The sequence below is a fragment of the Sus scrofa genome, chromosome 5 (genome assembly GCF_000003025.6).
Source record: "Sus scrofa isolate TJ Tabasco breed Duroc chromosome 5, Sscrofa11.1, whole genome shotgun sequence".
NCBI lineage: Eukaryota > Metazoa > Chordata > Mammalia > Artiodactyla > Suidae > Sus > Sus scrofa.
The window spans coordinates 13,684,804-13,707,377 of NC_010447.5; the positions used below are offsets into that span (position 1 = coordinate 13,684,804).

The 22,574-nt window shown below is 44.2% G+C and overlaps 1 protein-coding gene across 4 annotated transcripts in view; it reads right to left on the minus strand.

Annotated features, from left to right (window-relative positions):
• The window catches only part of RFX4 (regulatory factor X4), a 168,069-nt gene that overhangs the window by 93,959 nt on the left and 51,536 nt on the right, over nt 1-22,574 (minus strand). For all 4 annotated transcript variants that reach the window (XM_021091569.1, XM_021091568.1, XM_021091571.1 and 1 more), the window contains exons 3-4: nt 18,704-18,764; nt 3,054-3,177 (exon numbers count right to left, since the gene is read on the minus strand). In XM_021091569.1, the coding sequence (XP_020947228.1) occupies nt 3,054-3,177; nt 18,704-18,764 (185 nt within the window). The remainder of the gene's footprint in view (nt 1-3,053; nt 3,178-18,703; nt 18,765-22,574) is intronic.

Below are 22,574 nucleotides of genomic sequence, written 5' to 3' on the forward strand. Positions count from 1 at the left end.
CCTAGCGTGGGGAACTGGCAGGACCATTTCCTGGAGGACCAGGGGGCCTTCTGAGGTGGTGGTAACATCTGTTCCATGGGACAGCTGTTGGAGATGTAAACCACTGCTATAAACTTCAGTTGCTAGGATCACAGATGTCTTCTGCGAACGGTCTCGCGCAAAGCGAAGAGGACCCTGGGTGTCATGCCTGGCTCATGATGGTACCGAAGAGGGCTGCCCAACAGAACTGCCTGTGAAGATGGACATATTCTATCTGAACTGCCCAATGTGGTAGCCTCTCGTTACCTGTGGTTACTGAGCCTGTGAGATGTGGCTAGTGTGCCTGAAGAACTGACTTGTCTCTCTTTTTTTTTTATTTGTTAAAGTTTTATTGAAGTCTAGTTGACTTACAATGTTGTAAAAATTTCTGCTGTACAAAGTGATTCAGTTATACCTATACCACACATCCACATTTATTTCGGATTCTTTTCCCACAGAGCTTATGACAGAATATTGGGTTGCGTTTCCCGTGCTATCCAGCAGGTTCCTGTTGGCCAATCATTCCATATTCCACAGTGTGCATATGCTGAGCCCAAACCCCGAGTGCATTCCTCCCCCTACCTGTCCCCTCTGGTCACCATAAGTTTGTTCTCAAAGTCTGTGAGACTGTTTCTGTTCTGTAAGACGAACATCATATGATATCACTTATATGTGGAGTCTAAAAAAAAGTATATACACCTGAACTTATTTACAAATGGACTCATTTGCTGAATTTTAATTTTGCTTGAAGTTAAACAACTGTGTATGGCCAGTGGCTGCCATACCGAACAGCACAGATGTAGAGAGAGGGGGAAGATACGGGAGGAAGAGTCCAAGTCAAGGTGACTTGAGGATGCAGACACCCTGGGGACTTGTTGAAATCTTGGGGGCAGACAGGAGACTCGAAATGGCAATGGAACCAGGGTGCCAGAAGGAGGGGCCGAGTTAAGTCAATTTTACCGAGATCACGCAGTCAAGGAAACCCTGAGCGGACCACAGGGTTACAAAAGGATCTAAGAGAAAAAGGAATTGAAAAAGGAATAGTTTACACAGGCCAACTGGAGTTTCTAGAAACAGTGAGGGGATTTGGGGGGGGGGGTTGTTTTGTGTTGCAGAATCTAAGACAACAAATGGTTGTTTGTATCTGCACGCAAGTATCTGGTGGAGATTTCATAACAACAACAGAAAAGGCACATAGTAGGTGTTACTCAATGTCTGTGCTAGCAGATGACTGAGGGCACAGCACCTACATCATCCGCCATCCTCTCTTGGCATCCCACGGAGAAGGAAGGGGTTACTTTCCCATTTCACAGCTGAGAGGGCACAGGCTCAGAGAGGTTAAGTGGCAAATTCAGGAGAGCTAGGAGTCTCCGTCTTGCGTTCACCCAACCTGTCCCTGCAGCTGAGAAGCCTCATCTGGACCCTCCGTTGCGGCCTCCTCGAGGGAGTGTGTGGACGGAGGGAAATGTTCCTGCTGTGCTCGTCCTCCTCCCACTGCTGAGGGGCTTGAAGTCCCCCTCCCTGGACTGGGAGGGAGCCCCTCCCCAGCAGGGCCCATCCTGGGTTCCCTCTGAGTCTCTGCGGCCTGACACAGGGCCTGCCACACAGCCTGTCTCGGGCAACACTGCCGGACTGAAGAAATGAATGAAAGAAACAGCGACGGTAGTTTCTCCACTGACTTCTTGAAAACCTTCTTTTCCCTTTGGAGAAAGAGCATTAATGCATCATGCAGACATTTTTCCCTCCCGAGTCACCACAGAGCACCTTCTCATTTACTGAGTGGAGCCGGAGCTCAGCCACTCGGTTTCAGACTCTCCGCAGTCGTTGGCTCAGGCCTAACATTGCCTTTTGTTTTTTCTTGCTGAACAATTTATCTGTTAAGGATCTGAAAAGGGAATTTCTGCAACTGCAACCCTGACCGCTCCCTGCCATTTCTGTTCTTGTTATGCTCACACTCAGAAAACTAGTAAGGGATACTGTAAGAAAGTGTTTTTGGTGAGCAGATGCATAAAAACTGCACATAGGAAAAAAGACGTTAATAGAAAAGAGTTTAGATGTACTGACTCAAATTGGGTATTTTCAGAGTATAAAAGAAAAAATCTGGATTTTTATCAATCAGATAAACGTATGATGAATCTTAGAGAGAGCTCTGACAGCCTTCCTCGGCTTATTGAACACAAATGATCAGTGGTTTTTTTCAGAGATACCCTTAAATGTGCAATGTATTTTTTTTTCTTTGTTTTCTAGGGCTGCACCCACAGCATATGTAAACTCCCAGGCTAGGGGTCAAATCGGAGCTGCAGCTGCCAGCCTACACAAGAGCCACAGAAACAGGGGATCCAGGCCGCATCTGCAAACGACACAGCTCACAGCAACGCTGGATCCTTAACCCACTGAGTGAGCAGGAATTGAACCCCTGTCCTCATGAATACGAGTCGGGTTCGTTTCCGCTGAGCCACAGTGGGAATTCCTGCAGTGTATTTGTATCATAATGGAGAGAGAACAGTCAGCCCTGCAGTGACACTAAAAACAGTACCACTCCCAGCTGAGGACTCCCAGGCCTCCAAGCTAACGACGTAAGGCCACTGCCCAGTCTCTCCAAGGCTTTCACATCACCAAGCCCAGCAGTTTGCCTCTCCGTGGCTCACTGACATAAATCTAACACACTTGCGAATTCACTATTTGCCTCTCAAAGAAAAGTTACTGTCTGCAAATTAAGTACCAAAGACATTTAAGGTAGACCTTCCCTTTGATTTTACAACAGTTCTGAATTATGTGAAATGTGTAACACTCTGGTCTTACTCTGGGTATTTGGTCTGGTATTGGTTTGTTAACACGTGTTTGAAATTTTTATAGCAAAATAACCAAAGTAGTTACTTTGATAACAAAACAAAACAAAACAAAACAAAACAAAAAAAAAAGAAAGAAAGAAAGAAAAGAAAAAATTGGATGTTTTAAAACATGATTAGGAACAGTTCATACATTACTTAGAAGAGGGAGTAAGGAAGGAATAAGCCTGGCGAGGCTGGACTCACCTTGCCGAAGCTGGCAGCATTGACAGGCTGGGTGTCATTCTTCTCGCAGAAATCCAGGTAATGCATGTACAGGGCACTGCGAGGAATGCAGACTCCTTCCGCAATCTCATAGTTCTCCTCCAGCCTGGAGAAATAAAAGCCCAATAAGCAAACCCCGAGCAAGAAAGATCTGTTCTTTCTAGTTCTCTGCCAGAGCTGGGCAGAACTGAGAAATAACTCTTGTCCTATGGGTGGGGAAATCAAGGCCCAGGAAGACAAAGAAAACTGCCAAAGGCCAGGCACGGAGTTAGCAGGTTGGCAGGATCAGACTCCTGGCCCCTTTGGGTAGGACCTCAGGTCCCTCTTCCAGCCCACATCCCAGTCCCTCTGTGCTTTCACTGGCCTGACCACATTCTGGGTGCATCAGGTTCCCCCATACTCCAAAGAATGATACAGGATCTTGCCATTGCCCCTTAAGCTAAGCTACCGTATAGCTGTTTCTTCCTTCCTTCCTTCCTTTCTTTTTCTTTCTTTCTTTTTCTTTCTTTCTTTTTCTTCTTTCTTTCTTTCTTTCCTTTCTTTCTTCTTTCTTTCTTTCTTTCTTTCTTTCTTTCTTTCTTTCTTTCTTTCTTTCTTTCCCTATCTCTCTCTCTCTTTCTTTTTTTGTCTTTTTAGGGCCACACCCGCAGCATATGGAAGTTCCCAGGCTAGGAGCCGAATCGGAGCTACAGCTGCGGCCTACGCCACAGCCACAGCAATGTGGGATCCGTGCCGTGTCTGTGACCTACACCACAGCTCATGGCAACACTGGATCCTTAACCCACGGAGTGAGGCCGGGGATTGAAGCCACAACCTCATGGTTCCTAGACGGATTCGTTTCCGCTGCACCACGATGGGAACTCCTAGCCGTTTCTAATAGGTGTCAAAGTCTTGGAGCTTCTTCTGACTAGAGCAGCTGAGGGAAACAGCCTCCAGGAGAGGCTGGATGGCTAGACAGTCGCTCACCACGGACTGAGGGGGGTTTATGAGCACAGCCGGGAGCTGACCTGCTTGTTTTCTTTAGGTGCAACTTTTCTGCTATTCAAGGCTCATATGATTCTACACCCATTACTTTCTCAATGAGTTTAGGTCAAGGGTTCTGGATAGGGACTCTCCACCTAGTAGCCTTGTCACCTTCTGCCTTGGTGACATCGATTAAGTTATGCAACCTCAGGCCTCAGTTTCCCTTTGGAGATATTGACTATAACCCCTGTTTTGATTGCTGTGATGATCAGATGTAACACGTGACATGCTCCTGCATGGGGCCCTGTGTGTGGCAAGTGCTTAGTCGGGGCTGGACCTCATCAGCATCCACTTTTCCTCTCCAGAAAACATTTTTGGGCACGTACATGTCCAGCTTTTGTGCTAGATATCGGGGACATCAAAATAAACTAGCTGCAGTTTTTGTGTGTTTTTTTTTCATCTTTATCCCAAATACCAGAATGTAGGCGACCAAAAGAATTGGCCTCCATTGTCATGGATATGCTGGCAGGTTAAACATCCCTTCCAACAAAACCACTGGGGCCCTTGACAGGTTGGGGCCTTCCTTTGGGCCCTGCTGCCTTCAGAGCATGGGGCACATACTATTCAATAAATTTACCAACAGAAAATATTTCTCCATTGATCATGAATTGGATTTTAGGACACAAACCCAAGTCATTTGGAACCAAGTTTGAGGGATCCAGTGACTGGAATAACTCTTTTCTCCCAACCATTTTTCCAGGGGGTCAAAAACAAGGCATGATGCTAAAGCAATGAAGCAAATGTCCTCAAGTGGCTTCTAACTTTCTCTGAGGGCACTTGCCAAAGAAGTGGTCCAGCGCTGTCGTAAGTGAAGTGGAATGAGGACACGGCCTCCCAAGGTGCCCACTTGAAAGGGCAGTGTTCCTTCAGCTCATTGCAACATGTGGTTGAAAGAAAAGCAGTTCAATCATTTCATGTCCCAACCCCACAGATGACGCAGACCCCCAAACAACCCCAGGGACACTCGGATAAAGGAAGAAGCCTATGCTCCACGGTCCCAGGTCATCTCATCTTGCCCCCAGCCCCCTTCCGGGAAGCCCCCTTCCGGGAAGGGAACACAGAGTAACTCCTGACAACTTTTAGAAGTGTTCCAGGAAATCGTTTATGCAATCCTTTCTAGGCAACCCAATTCCTTGAGGCTGGGGTGGTGTATGATTCATTTTGGCATTTTTCAAGTCCAGCATACTCCTTGGCACACAGCAGGTGCTTAGTAAGTGTTTGATGGATAGACAGTTTCAATCCAATATTCAGTCAACACATAGCTATGGATGTCTTTTTACTGACAGGTGCTGGGGAATCCATGGTAAGCAAGGTGGCCCTTGCTTGCATCCAGAGGACGGATTAACGGCGAACAAATAGATAAAGACACAGGTAATCTTCAATTCGACAAATATTTATTGGGTGCCAGGCAGTGTTCTAGACTTAAGGAAATAGCAGTGAAGAAAACAAAGGTCCTGTCCTGAAAGGGTTTACATTCTATGTGCCGCCCACGTTGTCAATCGGAACTCTAAATGTGTTTCCCTGTGGGAAAATGGTTTCACATAGAGATTAGGTTTCTTAGGACGGATCCTAAGCTTCAGAGCTGGAATGAATGGGAATCAGCCTTCGAGTTTAGCCTGGACCCCTAAATGCCATTCACAGTATTGTTTCTCTAGAAAAGTGAGTTCAAAGGTCCAAATAACCAGCTTATGCACAAACTTGTAGGGGCCATCTGAGTAACACAGCGTTCACAAAATGGGGTCTCACAAACATTCTTTGTTTGGCCTGAACAGTGTTGGCCCAACTTTTAAAATTCAGGGCATTTCACATAAGAACCTAGATTTCTGGCTTCTTTTGAAAGGCTGAGATCTGGCAGCACTGGGCCCATATTCCCGCATGACAACAATTGGCCAGAGTTACATGTGCCCTCGGCTTGGCCAGAGTCCTCACTCCTCCCTGTTTTTCTTACACCCAATCTATTTTCTGTGCCTTGTCTGGCTCCTGTAGGCTCCTGTGTTGATGTAAGACACGATCTATGCCCTAGTTCACTTTGTAGGTCTATTGGGGGAGAATAACACATAGAAATAAGAGTATTTGAGAACTGCAAGCTTCCGACCAGGGGTGCAGTGGAAGGTGGGAAAATAAAGAGATTAGTGTGCAGATGAGAAGAGATGATTAAGGTTTCAGCATGAGCTGGGATTAGAACTTCATAACAACCACCACGGTTGGCATCTGTTGAGCTCTGACTAGGTACCAGGCGGAGGGTATCTCCACTATCTCATTCCACAATTGCAAAAACCATATGAGGGAGGTGTCATCCCCATGGTGTAGATGAGAAAACGGAGGCTCAGGGAGTGAAACACATCTGCCTGTGGACATGCAGCTGGTCAATGGGAGCATTTGTGGTACACGCTGTGGTGTTCTGCCATGGTGGATGGAGGGGTTCCAGGCAGGGAGAACAGCGAGGAGAAGAGACAAAGGTGGCACAAGCTCTGGACAATAGAAACACTGCTCTGAGCGGAGAAGGGGCACATAAAGGAGTGTCTAAAAGACAAGAACCATGGGGAGGGGCATGGAGACTCCTTAAACGCCACACAAGAGAATATGGCCTGGCATAAGAGTTTAGCAACCTCCGGCATTGAAGAATTACTAGGAAAGTGTTATTTTTTGGAAGACGATGGACTGGCACTCAAAGAACACTGAAAAAAATATTCTGGAGATCCCTGGTGGCCTAGTGGTTAAAGATTCGGGGTTGTCACTGCTGTGGCATGGGTTTGATCCCTGGCCTTGGAACTTCCACATGCTATAAGTGCAGCCCACACGCCCCCCCCAAAAAAAATTCAGACGCAGGAAGACCTGAGTGTTTCTGGGATGTTGTAGGAATAATAATAAGGTAGTCAACAACAGCAATAGCTGATACTAATTTAAAGTTTAACATGCAGTAAAATGCTGGAGGGTGTAGAGAAAGGAAACCCGCCTACACTGCTGGCAGGAATGTAAACTGGTGCAACCACTGTGGAAAACAGCATCAACGTTCCTTAAAAAATGAAAAAAGAAAGAGTTGCCATATGATCCGGCAATCCCACTCCTGGGCATCTATCCCAACAAAACTATAATTCAAAAAAGTCCATGCACCCCCTATGTTCATAGCACCACTATTCACAATACTCACGACATGGAAGCAAACTAAATGTCCATTGACAGATGAATGGATGAAGAAGATAAACACACACACACAAACACAAACTGGGGGGAATACTACTCAGCCATCAAAAAGAATGAAATAATGCCATTTGCAGCAACACGGGCAACCCAGACAAACACCATGTGATATCACTTATATGTGGAATCTAAAATATGACACAAATCAAACTTACCTATGAAAAAGACTCACAGACAGGGAGAATAGACTTGTGGTTGCCAAGAGGGAGAGGAGTGAGGGAGGGATGGATTGGGAGTTTGGGATTAATAGATGCAAACTATTATATACAGGATGGTTAGACAACAAAGTCCTATTCTATAGCACAGGGAACTATATCTAATATCCCGTGATGAACGATAATGGAAAAGAATAGAAAAAGAATGTATGTATAACTGAATAACTTGGCTGTACAGCAGAAATTAACACAACATTGTAAATCAACTATACTTCAACAATTTTTTTTTTTTTTTTTTTTTTTTTTTGGTCCTTTGGTTCCGGCTTCCAATCGGAGCTGTAGCCACCGGCTTACACCAGAGCCACAGCAACGCAGGATCCGAGCTGCGTCTGTGACCTACACCACAGCTCACAGCACTGCCAGATCCTTAACCCACTGAGCAAGGCCAGGGATCGAACCTGCAACCTTATGGTTCCTAGTCGGATTCGTTAACCACTGCGCCACCATGGGAACTCCCAACAAATTTTTTAAAAAAAATAAAGTTTAATATGTGGTATTTGCCAGCAATAGATTAAGTTTTTTATACTGAATAACACTTTATACTTAAGTAAAAACAACAACAACAACCAAATCTCAGAGGTTTCACCTTAGACTATTGAGTTCCATCAGCAATTCCCTTAGAAAGCCTGACTTCATTCTTTAGGTTTCTGTGTTATTGGACATTTTCTAGTCTAATGCATAGACAAGAGCAATCTGAGCAGTTGGAACTTTGTGCATAACCAGCTATGCTCTTTTAGCTTATCTTTGCTAAGCAAAATAATTTTGACCATAAAAATCCATGGACCCATTCAACTAACATGCATTTCAAACTATTCAGAATTTACCTTATAAAAACGATAAGATCCTTTAAAGTTACAGGGAGCCAGTTAAGTTTTTAAGAGCATGGGAGTGCCATGATGAAATTTATTCTCTGGAAAGGTCACCCTGGCACCTCTATGGTCAGTGGACAAGGTGGACAAGTGAAACCTGGCACACGGAGGCTAAGTAGTATTTGTCAAATGAATAAATGAACAAATGAGATTAGTCTGGAGCTACGTCAACAGTCTGGGCAGGAAATGCTGGAGCAGGGATTGAAGGAGTGGCTGTGGGGGCAGAGGAAACACAGAGGGTGTGGGCCTTTGCTGCCAGATGTGAGGGGAGTGGGAGCCGCCAAGGAAGCTCTCAAGTTCCTAACTGGGGTGAATGGATGAAAGATTAAGAAATGCTGAGAAGGTGAGTCTGGGGCGGAAATAATGCTTCCCAAATGGATGAAAGAGCACGGGCTCCCAGGTCAATTCCCGGCTCCTGCACTCGTTAGTTACTTTAAACGCCCCCGTGCCTCAGTTTTTATTTGTTGTTTGTGTGGCTTCTTTGCTCACTAAATCCGGTCAAGAAATCAGGATGAAATCTGCGATCAAGGTTAAGACACATTCCGTTAAATGAACCTATCGCAGCAACACACTATTTGAATCTCACAGGTGCAAGTCACAGGTCACACAGGCTGAGCTAATTAAGGTCACCTGCCAAAGGCCAGCGCCTTCTAAACAACCGCATTCTTATCCACGGTTTGTTTCTCTTACTGGAGCTTCCTTGCCCCCAAGGTAGCTAGGTGGCTTATGACTATGAAGCATTTTAATAAGCTCTGTGAACGAAGGGATGTAATTGGCGTGAACTCATCTGATGCTTGATGAGTTTCTATAGGAATAGCATCGTGACACCTTTCCCCAAATGTCCTTACAAACTCCGGAGGGTCCGTGCGTGTACTCGAGTTGCTAATTGGAATGCCAGCTTCCCCGACCAAGGCATGGCAGAAAGAAAGGCAGTTAATTATTTCTCTTTCTAGCTGATGAAATTTCCTCTTTTCCTCCTCACTTTTACAGGACATCATTAGTCTGACATGGTGAACAATACTCCATTATACCTGGATTTTTTTTTTTTTTAATGATCACAAAAGCATTCCCCAGTTCTTCCATTTTCTGATCTTCTATTTAACAACTTGTCATATTTGAATTGAGCCTATCCTATTATGGAGAGATAATGACCTTGGTCTACGAGGCAGCTTTGAGTCATTCTCTGCAGTATACATTTTTAAAAAGACCTCCTCGCAGGGTTTCGGCACGCAGCATCTGAGGGCATGTAGCATAACCTCTCCCTCTGCTCTCATTTTAAACCTGTGCTTTCTTATTTGTCCACACGTTCGGCCTCCGCATCTCAAGTCCTTGCAGACATGTCTGGAATGGAAACTTTCTTCTTCTATCTTACAAAAAGAAAAGACAACAGGATTCTTTTCTTCAAATTTGCTGAACATTATAATTTATCACTGAGGTTGTCAGAGAGATCTGAGACTGTAAAATACATGGAAACAAAACAAAACTGTCCAAGCAATCAGAGCCAAACAGGAATCTAAGCCCTTCAGTGGCTCCCCTTGCCACCCCAGAGAATTCCTTACCTTGGCGCCCAAGGCCCCCTCTCTCTGACCCGATTTCTTCCACTTCTCCAGGCTTCTCTGGCCTCATTTCCCTGCACGTAAACTTCTCTGCAGCCAACTGGACTGTGTGCGGGTTCTCACACACATTTGCCACCTTCCACCCTATACACCTTCCATGGTCTTCCCACCACGGGAAGGCCACTCCCTCGGCTGGGCCTCACCCTCTCAGGCTCGGCTCAAATTTCTCTCCCACAAAACTATGTTGAATTCCCACCCCACCTGCTAATCACCCTCTAATCATGTCTTCCTTGCCAAATTCACGTTTTCATCATTTGATAACAAGTAGAGTGCCGAGTTGTGCCTATAGGGCAAACATCTTGACTGAGTAGACACATCCTCTGCTCCTGAGGTTCTCGCCGCTGCCTGGAGCTTTCTTAGCCCTTCCAATCTTTCTGGGGCTCTCACAGCCTTCACTGAGAGACAGCACTGGTTTTGCAGTCAGGGAATCACTGAGTTTGAAATCTGCCTCTGCAAGCACTACGGTCTCAGGTATGTGACTCCAACTCTCAGATGCTCATTATTGTCATCTGTCAGATACAGGAAACGATACCCAATACCATCTTTCAAGGTTGCTGTGAGGGTTCAACAAGAATCCATGCATAGCCCTCAGCTCTCTAGCTGGCATCTGCAGATTACTCAACAGAGGGTAACTCTTGGTATTATTCTGTTATCATCAAGCATTCAGGTGACACTTCACATCTTAGACTGAAAGACCTTCGAAGGCAGGGACCAAACCAAATTCCTATGTATGTCACCATAGTTCCTGGACATGGTCAGTAACACTGGGAAGGAGGGAAGAGGAGGGAGACAGTGGGGGAGGGAGGAAGGCCGGCTGTTACAGATAAAACAAACAACCGAGTCCTCTTAGAAAAAAAAAAAAAAAAACAACCATAAGGGAGTTCCCATCATGGCTCAGTGGTTAGCGAATCCGACTAGGAACCGTGAGGTTGTGGGTTCGATCCCTGCCCTTGCTCAGTGGGTGAAGGATCCGGCGTTGCCGTGAGCTGTGGTGTAGGTGGCAGATGCAGCTTGGATCCTGCGTTGCTGTGGCTCTGGCGTAGGCCGGTGGCTACAGCTCCGATTCAACCCCTAGCCTGGGAATTCCATATGCCGCGGGAGCGGCCCAAGAAATGGCAAAAAAAAAAAACCCACAAAAAAACAAAACAACAAACAAACAAACAAACTTAGGACCTGGGTGGTTGAAGGAAAAGCCTGTTTGCATTAACAAATTTGACTTATATTTTCAAGGGTCGACTCCGTGCCAGAGATGTTCATATTCGCTATCACCACTCCCACAAGATGGGTAACATTACCCCATGACACGGAGCAAGAAATGGGGGGTCGAGGAGGCTAAGTGACTCGCTCCAAATTACTCAATCAAGAAAGGCCCGCCTTGGGAGTTCCCACTGTGGCTCAATGGAAACGAGCCCAACTAGTATCCATGAGGAGGTGGGTTCAATCCCTGGCCTCGCTCAGTGGGTTAAGGACCCGGCATTGCCATGAGCTAGGATGTAGGTCACAGATGTGGCTCGGATCCTCATCACTGTGGCTGTGATGTAGGCTGGCAGCTACAGCTCTGATTTGACCCCTAGCCTGGGAACTTCCATATGCCACAGGTGCAGCCCTAAAAAGCAAAAAAAAAAAAAAAAAAAAAAAGGAAAGCTCTCCTTGGACTATCTTGGAGTATGAACTTAGGGAAGATGCTTCTAAAGCTCTCACTCTGTGCCAGGGACAGACATCCATGTGGCCAGGGAGTCTGCATTTACCTACTGGGCATCTCCTATTTGTCTGTCAAATACAGCAGTGAACAAGAAGTTATCTCTACCACTGCCTTTAAGAACTGACAAATTCTCAGAAGGAAGATGGGAACCGAGGAGAAAATGCCACCAGATAGATGACAAAGAAGGACAAAATGGTGAATTAGGCTCATGTGGGCTCTGGCCTGAGGTGATTCTACAAGAGACCAAAACAAACAAACAAAAATCTGCCAGTCTATTTTATTCAACAACAACTGTGTCCATGATTTGCAGCTGGATAGACACACCAGTTCAGGTGGGTCCCTGGTGTTTCTCCCAGGACCACGGCTGGCCCACCTCCCTGGTTGAGGGTCTTCTTATGAGTCTGGCATTCCCCTTCTGGGACCCTCTGCTATGTTGAGTCATCTGCCGTGGCTTCCTTTTCTCTTCAAATAGGGGTAATAGTTCTGCTTCTCTGCAAGGTTTTTGTGGGGATCCAATGAGCTCACCCTGGCATGCCCTGGGTGTGGGCTCAACCTGTAAGTTTGGTCAATGCTCAGCAATGGACTGAATCAGGGATTTATATCTGCCACTCTAAATTACTCAATTGAACCAGCATCTGGAGCAGTCTAACTCAAATCCTGCGATTCGCCTACAAGCTACAGAATAGGTGTTCCAGAAAGGCCAGGGATTAGCCAGGTCCTGGCATCCCTCTGTTCATTTTTTGGTTAATCAAGTCCTTTTTTTTTTTTTAAACAAAAACTAGACAGTATAATAGCACAGTGTCACAAGCTCTGTGCTGCTGCTCACCCATCTGTCAGGGCCTAGGTTAGGGGTTGGCAGCCAGAGCCCTGAGGGCCCTGAGTGGCAGCAAAGAGGATTTTTTGGCACCGTCCTCAATCTTCCCTTTCCATCGATTCCCTGTCTCCACTCCTCTGCACTTCACCGTCACAAAGGGGCTGCCAAGGACGTGTTCATACACGCCCCCCTTGCCCACCTGGGGAGTGTTTCTCCATGTCGGTATCCAGAAGTGGATGGTCGTATTTAAATGTTAATGGGATGGCAAAATTGTCCACATAAATGGTATTGCCATTTTATACCCACGGCACAAAATATGTTTTCAAAAATAAGAACCTAGCTCTACAACTAGCATCTCATTCTCTGAGACATTTAGATCCGTCATGATGTCCTGCTTAATTTACCTTTCCCCATCTCTAGCTGAGTGCTTCTGGCAGGACGTGGTCACACCTGTTGGCATTGTCTATCACTTCTGGTTACATTCGGAGCTAAAAATGGTCCCTTTCTGGAACCAAGCAGACTAACTCCTACTGTGAAAGCAAATCAGGTTATGTCACCATGGAATAAAGAATTCAGTCAGAAATGAGTGCAAGGTGTCAAGAACTGGTTATATCCGATGAGTCTGGTCTAGCAGCTGTGGCTGGTCTAAAACATCAGCCTACCTCTTTAGAACAGTCCCTAGCCCAATTTTCTACCTCTGGCTTCCAAGAACATTTAAAAGAGAACATTTTAAAGAGAAACACTGAATTTATTTTTGTTTTGTACCGATTTGAAATATTGAAAGCCCATCAATCACCCAAGTTTCATTTTTATATTTTCCAAAGAAAGGAAAATGTCTCCCAAGGAAGCGACAATTTGGTCTCCAATCCCCTTCCTTTGGGGTGGGGGGTGGGGGGCTCACTTTCCCAGTCAACTGCAGGCAGGGGAGCACCTCCATGCTGATGGCACATAGGAACTCAGAGGGACACCGGCCATGCGGGCCACACGGGAGGTGTGCGCAAGGGCGGGGCCGCGGAGAAGGGCTTGTGCTGGCGGCAAGTAGGCCAGGATGGTGGAACAGGCTGCTTTCCATGCCCAGATCCTCTTTGTGAATAGAGGTTATTGTGTGGCCAGGATTCCAGCAGGGCTCACCAGCCCCAGAGGGTTGGGCTTTACTAACCTCATGACCGAGGATGCTGGAAAGTGTTTGGCAGAAGGCATTTGACAATATTTGCCTGTTTTCTGCTGGGAGCTGCCTCCAGATCACGTGGCCCTGCTTATTTTCGGCTGCTTGGCTGCTGTATTATTTGTTCTTAGAGCGGGGATGGTCTCTAGGGTGGTGGGGAGGGGGCTCGAGGCAAGGCGGAGGGGGCAGGGGGAAGGTAGAAAGGCACATCGCTCCTAACCCAATTCCAGAAACAAGCCAAGTGCCCTGGGAGAGCTGGGCACTCTTGGGCCGACGGCTACCACCTTGGCAGTGAGGCTGCTGTCCTTTCCTGGGCCTGCCCACCTCACTGTCCTAAGGAGCTGCACGCTCGCCCTGCAGAGAGGAGACAACATGAAGAATATAGATGCTCAGATAGGAGTTCCCATCGTGGCTCAGTGGTTAACGAATCCGACTAGGAACCATGAGGTTGCGGGTTCAGTCCCTGCCCTTGCTCAGTGGGTTAACGATCTGGCGTTGCCATGAGCTGTGGTGTAGGTTGCAGACGCATCTCGGATCTCATGTTGCTGTGGCTCTGGCGTAGGCTGGTGGCTACAGCTCCGATTAGACCCCTGGCCTGGGAACGTCCATGTGCTGCGGGAGCGGCCCAGGAAATGGCAAAAAGACCAAAAAAAAAAAAAAAAAAGCTCAGATAATGAAATGCTGCACCATGGAGCTAGCTTCCTATTCTTGGGCAATTTTGCCATCCCATTAACTTCTTCTGCGCACCCAGCACTCCCACTGCCTGACCCCCATAAGAAGCAGCACTTCAGCAGGTGTATGTGCCAGGGGACACATGAAGATGTGCTTTGGGGCTCCACTGGTAATGGTGAGGAAGAGATCTGGACACAACCTAAATGGACATCAAGAGGGAAATGGCGAAATGAATTCTGCTACTGTCTTACATGAAATACTGTGCAGCGGTTAAAATGAAGTTGCCTTTGTGGACTAATATGGGTATAGCTTCAGGATATTCCACTGGGGAAGCAGGCAAGCTGTGGCTCAAGACAGTGTGACAGGTCATGGAACAATATTTTTAGTGTTATATGACTGCATCCTTTTTATAAAGGAGAAAATACTAAATTAAAAAACCACAGTTGAGAAACTTCTATCAGTACGTAAAATGCTTAGGAAAGGGACAGTAAATACACATATATATGCATATACCCACAAACACATACCTATACATACGTACGTCTCATTTGTAACAGCCTTGCTCTGGAGAAGGAGAAAGGAAATACGTGAAGAATGAACTTTATTCTTATCTACAATGTTTTCATTTTTAAATAAGGAAATGTATTTTGTGCAAATTACATCAAATTAAAATGTGTATGTGTTGAATTTATTTGCAACTTGCCTTTTTCTAAAAAGCTAACAAACTAAACATAGAAAGAAGAAAATTAGACAAAAGAAAGAGGTTGAAAAGTATATAAAGATCAGATTTAGCTCTGAACTCCCTGGCAGCCAGAGCAAAAAGTGGACATAGTATAAATTATGTCACTTTCCCCTGTAAGATGGAGGGTATGTTCAGTTCCATTGGCAAGACAAAGATTTTATACTGAAACTCTAGTCTAAAAGAACAGAATCAACGTACTTGAGAGAGGAGGTCACATGGCCTCCACCATGATTTTAAGCGTGACTCTGTTCCTAAGTTTAGAGAAATGTCCTACTTTTTCTTCCCTGCTCTCTACAGACTCCGCTGCCTCCTGCCCCACCTCATCTGCATTGGTCTCTTCCTTGTTGGCTGTACTCCAACCACATGGGCACCTTCTGCGGTGCCTCGAACAAGCCCGGCCTGCTCCCATTCTGGAGAGAGTGGCAGATGCTGTGGGTGTGCCCAGGTCAACTTTCAGGACGAAGGTGACCCTTCCCCATTGCTGAGAGGTTGATTGCTGAGGTTGACTGCTGACCCTGGGGAGCCATCCTCAGCACACACGAAGGGAACTGCCTCACCCAAAGTTACACCCCCTCCCTGGGGGCAGCCTACCCCAGTGATGGGCAAGGCGGGGGAAAAAGGCCTAGATCTTCTCCAGGGCCATCCTGCTTCAGAACTCCCGAGGGATCGCTAATGCCTCTGTCATAGCCTCCTTGCAGCCAGCACGCCCTCTGCCCCTTCACTCGCACCCTCACACTGTCGATCCTGGGTGCCCTGCACTGGCTAACAAACCACCAGTGTGCACATCCTGTTCAGAGTGTGCCTCTGTGAGAGTCTGACCTGCGATGTTCCCTCTGCAAAGGTTTCCCTGACCTTGACACTGTCATGGTGTCAGGAGGACTTCCTGTCATACAAACGTCCACTTAGATGTCACTTCCTCGGGGAAGCTTCCCCTACCATTCAACCTAAAATAGCCTCGGAGATGCTTCCAGGCGATTCCAATGCTCTGCACAGCTCATATCCCTATCCAACACATTCCTTGTTTATTTACCATTAATATGATATTTTTTTAATTATTATCCAACGTCCCCCCTCAGAGCCCCTATTCTTAGTTTACCTTATCCCCCACTGCATTCCCAGAGTCTAAGAACAGGACCTAGCGAACACGGGGTGCTCAAAAAAACCATTCTTAAATTAGTTAATGACTGAAATTCTACCTTAGAAACACAGCTTAAAGGGACGGGAGGACAGTTTGGTGTTTGAACAACTTGATGGCTCTGGATTAATAATAATAAGACTAAAATTTATAAATTTTCAGATCTGATTTGGCTCTGAAAACAAATTTCTTCATAGAAACAAATCCACTGCCTGACTTTGTGAACGAGAGGGTGAAATTTCTTCTGGAATGATCTATGTGACCCTTCATTTAGAAAAACAGATATTTGGTGTAGAATTATGCACAGGTCAGGAAGAAGTCCTACCCCAGGATGTCTGTGGAACTCAGAAGAAAGAGGTCTGCTGAGCCGTCCACAGCTGCTAGGATTCACCCAGCGCCTCCCTCTACACCAGACACTGTCCAAGCCCTCTGTAAATACTGACTCACTTCCTTTTCATGAATACCCTGTGAAATAAATACGACTGCTATCCCCATTTTACAGGTGAGTAGACGGAGGCACAGAGACGTGAAGCACCTGGCCCACTGTTACAGGGCTGGAAAAGCAGAGCTAGGAGTTAATTCCTGGCAGTTTGATTTAAGAGATTTCACTATCTGCAGCCTTGCCATTGCCAGGAGACATCAGAGAATCACGGGAAAACAGACATGAACAAGGTGATTTTCTTCTAGTCCCTTTCAAATGGTTTATTCTGAAATGTACAACATGTTCAGATTATTAAAGCAAGAATGTCTGTTGATTCCTGGCATTTCTTAGAAACTCTCACTCCCATTTCTAGTCCTTTACATTCAATGTGCTGGCATTAAGGGAATTCGTGTGGCTATAAGTTAGGGGAAAGGGTGCAGGGGGAGATTGACCAAGAAAGTGGAGTAGAATTTTAAATAAAGTGAAAAGGAGCAAATGCAATGACAAAAAGAATGTAGGGACAAATGGATGGAAAAAAGGCCAAAACACTGGAAATGGCGCTCTTGAAAACAATCTTTGCTGTCCTCGTAGTAAAATAAGTTGACAATTAAGACTCCTGTTAGAGGAGATTGAGTTAACATTCCTGAAGGCTTTCTCCCAATGTTGTTTTCCTCTCACCTGTGGATGGATTAGTCAAGAAACTCTAATACAATTTACTCATTAAAGCCGTCTGTTTCCTTTTCTGATCTGGTCTCTTCTCCATCCTTCCTGATGTTTCTCTTTCCTTTCTTCCAAAGCATAGGCTTTGCAGTTAAAGTGACCCAGCCAGGCTCCTGCCTCTGCCACTTCACAGCTGTGTGTATATTCAGGCAAATGATTTCACTGTCTAGGCTTTATTTTCCTCATCTGTGAAATGGGCACAATAGTACCAACCTCATAGGATTGTGAGGATGAAATGAGGCAAGTACACAAAGTGCTAGCATGTACGTGGCACAGAGGAGATTTGTTCCTTTCACCTCCCCACTTCTCTCTCCTTCCCCTTTGTCCCTTACTTCTTTCAGCTTTGCTGCTGTACTGCTAGGGGAGTAATGGCCTTAACTGACCAGATCCTCTAAGGGGTGAGTCTCAGGCATAGACAGCCTTGGTGTTCAAAGCTATAACATAAATTCTCCTCTGGAGTTCCCATCGTGGTGCAGCAGAAACAAATCCGACTAGGAGCCATGAGGTTGTGGGTTCAATCCTGGCCTTGCTCAGTGGGTTAAGGATCTGGCGTTGCCGTGAGCTGTGGTGTAGGTCACAGATGCAGCTCAGATCCTGCATTGCTGTGGCTCTGGCATAGGCTGGTGGCTACAGCTCCGATTAGACCCCTAGCCTGGGAATCTCCATATGCTGCAGGAGTGGCCCTAGAAAAGACAAACAAACAAATAAAAACATACATTTCCTCTAAGAGCTTTACTTACACATTATCTATAAATATCAAACAGAAGTGTAACTATTTAAACATGAGAATTTATCTGTAATATCAAACGTGAGTGTAACTACTTAAACTTGATGTAATACTATCAAGTCCAGGAGCTCCAAATATTAATGAGAGTCACTCTAGTGGATAATTCACATTAATGTGATTAATGTAAAACAGGTATAGCATAGCTGTAATTCATTATTAATTTGTTAAGGGTTCATTGGTCAGGATGAACAGACCCTATAGAGGAAACATATAGAAATTATGTTTCTATAATTTGTAGCAATGCTGTTAATTAAAATAATGGAGACTATTAAAATTAATAATATCCATGTGGAATCCAGTCCTTGCCAGCATTTTAATGACGAAAAAAAAAAAAAAACGCTCCCAAATAAAATAAACATGAAAATTCAAATCTCCAGGCTATATCGAAGTTGAGTATTTTATACATACTGCAAATTAAATTGACTGCACAGCCCCCAGTGGATGTCACGTTATTACAACAATGTTAAAATACCCAAGTGATGTGCTGTCCTATAGGCAGGAGGACATACGAGCTTCCCAGCAAGAGAGGACTTGCTTAAAACAGACTTACCATTGCAGAGTAGCAGGAGTCGAGTGGGGCTTGGATGCTCTATTATTTTCTTTTTCCTCATCTGTCAAATGAAAGGAAAAGGAATGAACTTCTGTGGGAAAACATCCAAGGCCCTCCAGATCTCCCAGGTTTCAAAAGACTATTTGCCTCAAACGTTGATGCTTTGAAAGCAACGATATTTTGGCTTTTCCAACATGGTCTACACTTACCATACTTTAAGAAAAAAAAAAAAAAAAAAAAAAAAAAAAAAAAAAAAAAAAAAATATATATATATTTGTTTTTTTTTTTTTTTTTTTTTTTTTTTTTGTCTTTTTGCCTTTTCTAGGGCCACTCCCACAGCATATGGAGTTCCAGGCTAGGGATCAAATGGAGCTGCAGCCGCCGGCCTACACCACAGCTCACGGCAACGTCGGATCCTTGATCCACGGAGCAAGGCCAGGGTTCGAACCCACAACCTCATGGTTCCTAGTCGGATTCGTTAACCACTGCGCCATGATGGGAACTCCCAATTTATTGATAGATAGATAGATAGATAGATATTTTTTTTTTTGGTCTTTTTTCTAGGGCCGCTCCCACGGCATATGGAGGTTCCCAGGCTAGGGTCGAATCGGAGCAATGCTGGATCCTTGACCCACTGAGCGAGGCAGGGACCAAACCCGCAACCTCATGGTTCCCTCAGATTCGTTAACCACTGCGCCACGACAGGAACTCCCAATTTATATTTTATATGACATAATAACATTACAGTTGGCAGAGCTCTCTGTCTTCATCACTGAACAATACGACTGTACTCATCCACCTTGCTATCTTCACCACTAAAGCTGCACATTTGACTGGATGAGTCTGACCCTAAGAACATACTGACCTCACGTGCCATTTGCTCCTTGTAACTCTAATGGAACAGACAGTGTAGGGCAGGGAGAGTAAGGTTCAGAAGAGTCAGATTAGCAATATAATAGAGCAGGGGTTGGCAAACTTCTTCTATAAAGGGTCAGATAGTGAATATTTGGGATTTGGGGGCCAAGAGGTAAAATAAAAAATATTATGTTATTTACATAACAAGAGAGAAGACAAATTCTACAAAACTCTCATTGACAAAATTCAAAATATAATAGGTTTTTTTCTCTCTTCTTCTTCTTCTTTTTTTTTTTTTTTCTTTTTAGGGCCATACCTGAAGCATATGGAGGTTCCCAGGCTAGGGGTCCATCAGAGCTATAGCCGCTGGCCTACACCACAGCCACAGCAATGCAGGATCCAAGCCATGTCTGCGACCTACACCACAGCTCACGGCAACACCAGATCCTTAACCCACTGAGCGAGGCCAGGGATTGAACCTGCATCCTACGGATACTAGGCGGATTTGTTTCTGCTGAGCCAAATGGTAACTCCTCCAAATATAATAATATTTCTTGTAATATGGGTCTATTAATAAAAAAAGAAATTAATTTGGGGGGAGCAGGTAACATTTTTCTTAACTGAGGTGCAAAGGTCACACTCCTTTTCATCCAACAGATTACCAACATTCATCTATAAAAAAAATTCTTGGTTTACACCCCTATGAAAACAGGCATCAGGCCAGGTTTAGTCTGTGGAGTTCTAGTCTGCTGATCTCTGCAACACAGCAATCTTGAATAACAGATCAATCTTTGCATATCTAAAAACTACTCACAATTTTATCATGGATTAACTGAGAACTACATTTTATTAGCCTCATCCAATTCCTACTGAAGGTTATTCATAAAATAAAATTTCCCGACCCACAAAATTTTACCCAAGAGAACTGGTACAGATAATAGTCTCAAAAGAAAATGATGTCAAAATCTACAAATATAATCAACAAAAGTTAATAAATACATGTAAAACAGTCAATGAAATAAATTTGTGGTATAGGATTTATATAGAAAATGGACTTCCCACTGTGGTGCACTGGGTTAAGGTTTATATGGGAAAGAATTTGTAGTCATGAAATAATTTAAATAAAACAAAAATGGAGGTGGAAGAAAATGAAGTATACTGCATGAAAATATTTTTAAGTGAATTAGCTTAATGAAGTTGAGTTTAGAAAATATTTTATTGATGAAAATTTATCAGCATTGGTATAAATCTGACTAAAATGCTCAAAAAATGTGAAGATGTTGTTGTTTATTCAACAACTGTACATATTCACCTTCTTCCTTATTAATAGAATCTTAATTTAAAGGGGCTGTGTGTTCAGGGAGAGTTATCCCCTCTCAAATCCGAGAGAAGTGAATGCTAATTAATTTAAGTCTATCATGGTAATTTTTTGTCTTCTAGCCCCTGAGGATTAGGTGGAGTATGTGATATGGTGCTGGCCTATCAGATTAAGAAGAAGCTTTCTGGATGCTTCTGGGAAAGTTATTTTTCCCTGTCAAAAAGGAATGAAGGACTTGATTTTGAATTTCTGGCCCAAAAATGTGAGAAAAAAAATCTTTTTTTTTTTTTTAAGGAAGGAAGTGGGGAGGGAGGGATGGAGGGAGAGAGGGAAGGAGGGAAGGAGGGAGGGAGGGAGAAAGAAAAAGAAGACACATCCTGATCTGTCCTGCTTTTGAACATGGCTGTGGGTAGCCATGGTAACTGGACTGAGGTGGCAAACTTTCAATTGGGAGAAGAGTAGCCTCAGGATGAAGTCAATACCAAGGAAGGCACAGAAGTAAAAGGGGGAAACTTGGGGATTCTAAATGTCACGCCATGCCTCTGATTAGCCAAGCCTAAAAATTGTTACCTCTTTGTTCTGTGAGATAATACACTTTTCTGAGCTAATGAAACCTCTTTTCATTGGGTAGTCACTCCACTAAAACCATCCTGATACCAACAGTAACACAAAATGTTCTCAGGGACAAAATGCCCAACACATCATGGGCTCAACACCTGTTTATGTTGCTTTGTCAATGTGGAGTTACTTCCAAATGTTTGTAATCCTTTCCAGTTTAGAATATACAACACCACCTCCTTGAAGCCTTTCCTGATACCCTCCAAATCAGGAATAATTAATTCTAACTCTGTTTCTCTACATACGATTACTTCTTTTCAGTTGAACAGTTTAGCCATCTGGATCATTATTTTTATACATATCCATATTCATCTTTCTGACTTGAGTATCCTACTTAAGAAGATTCTATTTAAAAAGGCAAGGATGCCTGATTTCAAATTGTATCACAAAGCTATAATAATCAAAACAGTATGGTATTGGCATAAAAATAGACACACAGATCCATGGAACAGAATAGAGAGCCCAGAAATTAAACTCACACACAGCCAATTAATTTATGACAAAGGAGCCAAGAATATACAATGGGGAAAGACTGTCTTTTCAATAAATGGTGCTGAGAAAACTGGACAACAACATGCAAAATAAACTGGACCATTATCTTACACCATACACAAAAATTAACTTAAAACCAATTAAAGACTTGAATGTAAAACCTGAAATCATAAAAGTCCGAGAAGAAGAAAAGGATAAGCAATAAGCTCCTTGACATTGGTCTTGGTAATGATTTTTTTGGATTTGATATCAAAAGCAAAGATAAATAAGTCAGATTACATCAAACTAAAAATCATTTGTACAGCAAAGGAAATCATCAACAACAAAAAGGCAACTTACTGAATGGGAGAAACTATTTGCAAATCATGTATCTGATGAGGGGTTAATATTCAAAATATATAAAGAACTCATACAACTCAATAGCAAAACAACAACAACAAAATGCCCCCAAACCCCAAACAATCCAATTTAAAAATGGGCAGATCTGAATAGCCATTTTTCCAAAGAAGACATATAGATGGCCAATAGGTACATGAAAAGATACTCAACATCACTAATCATCAGGGAAATGCAAATCAAAACCACAAT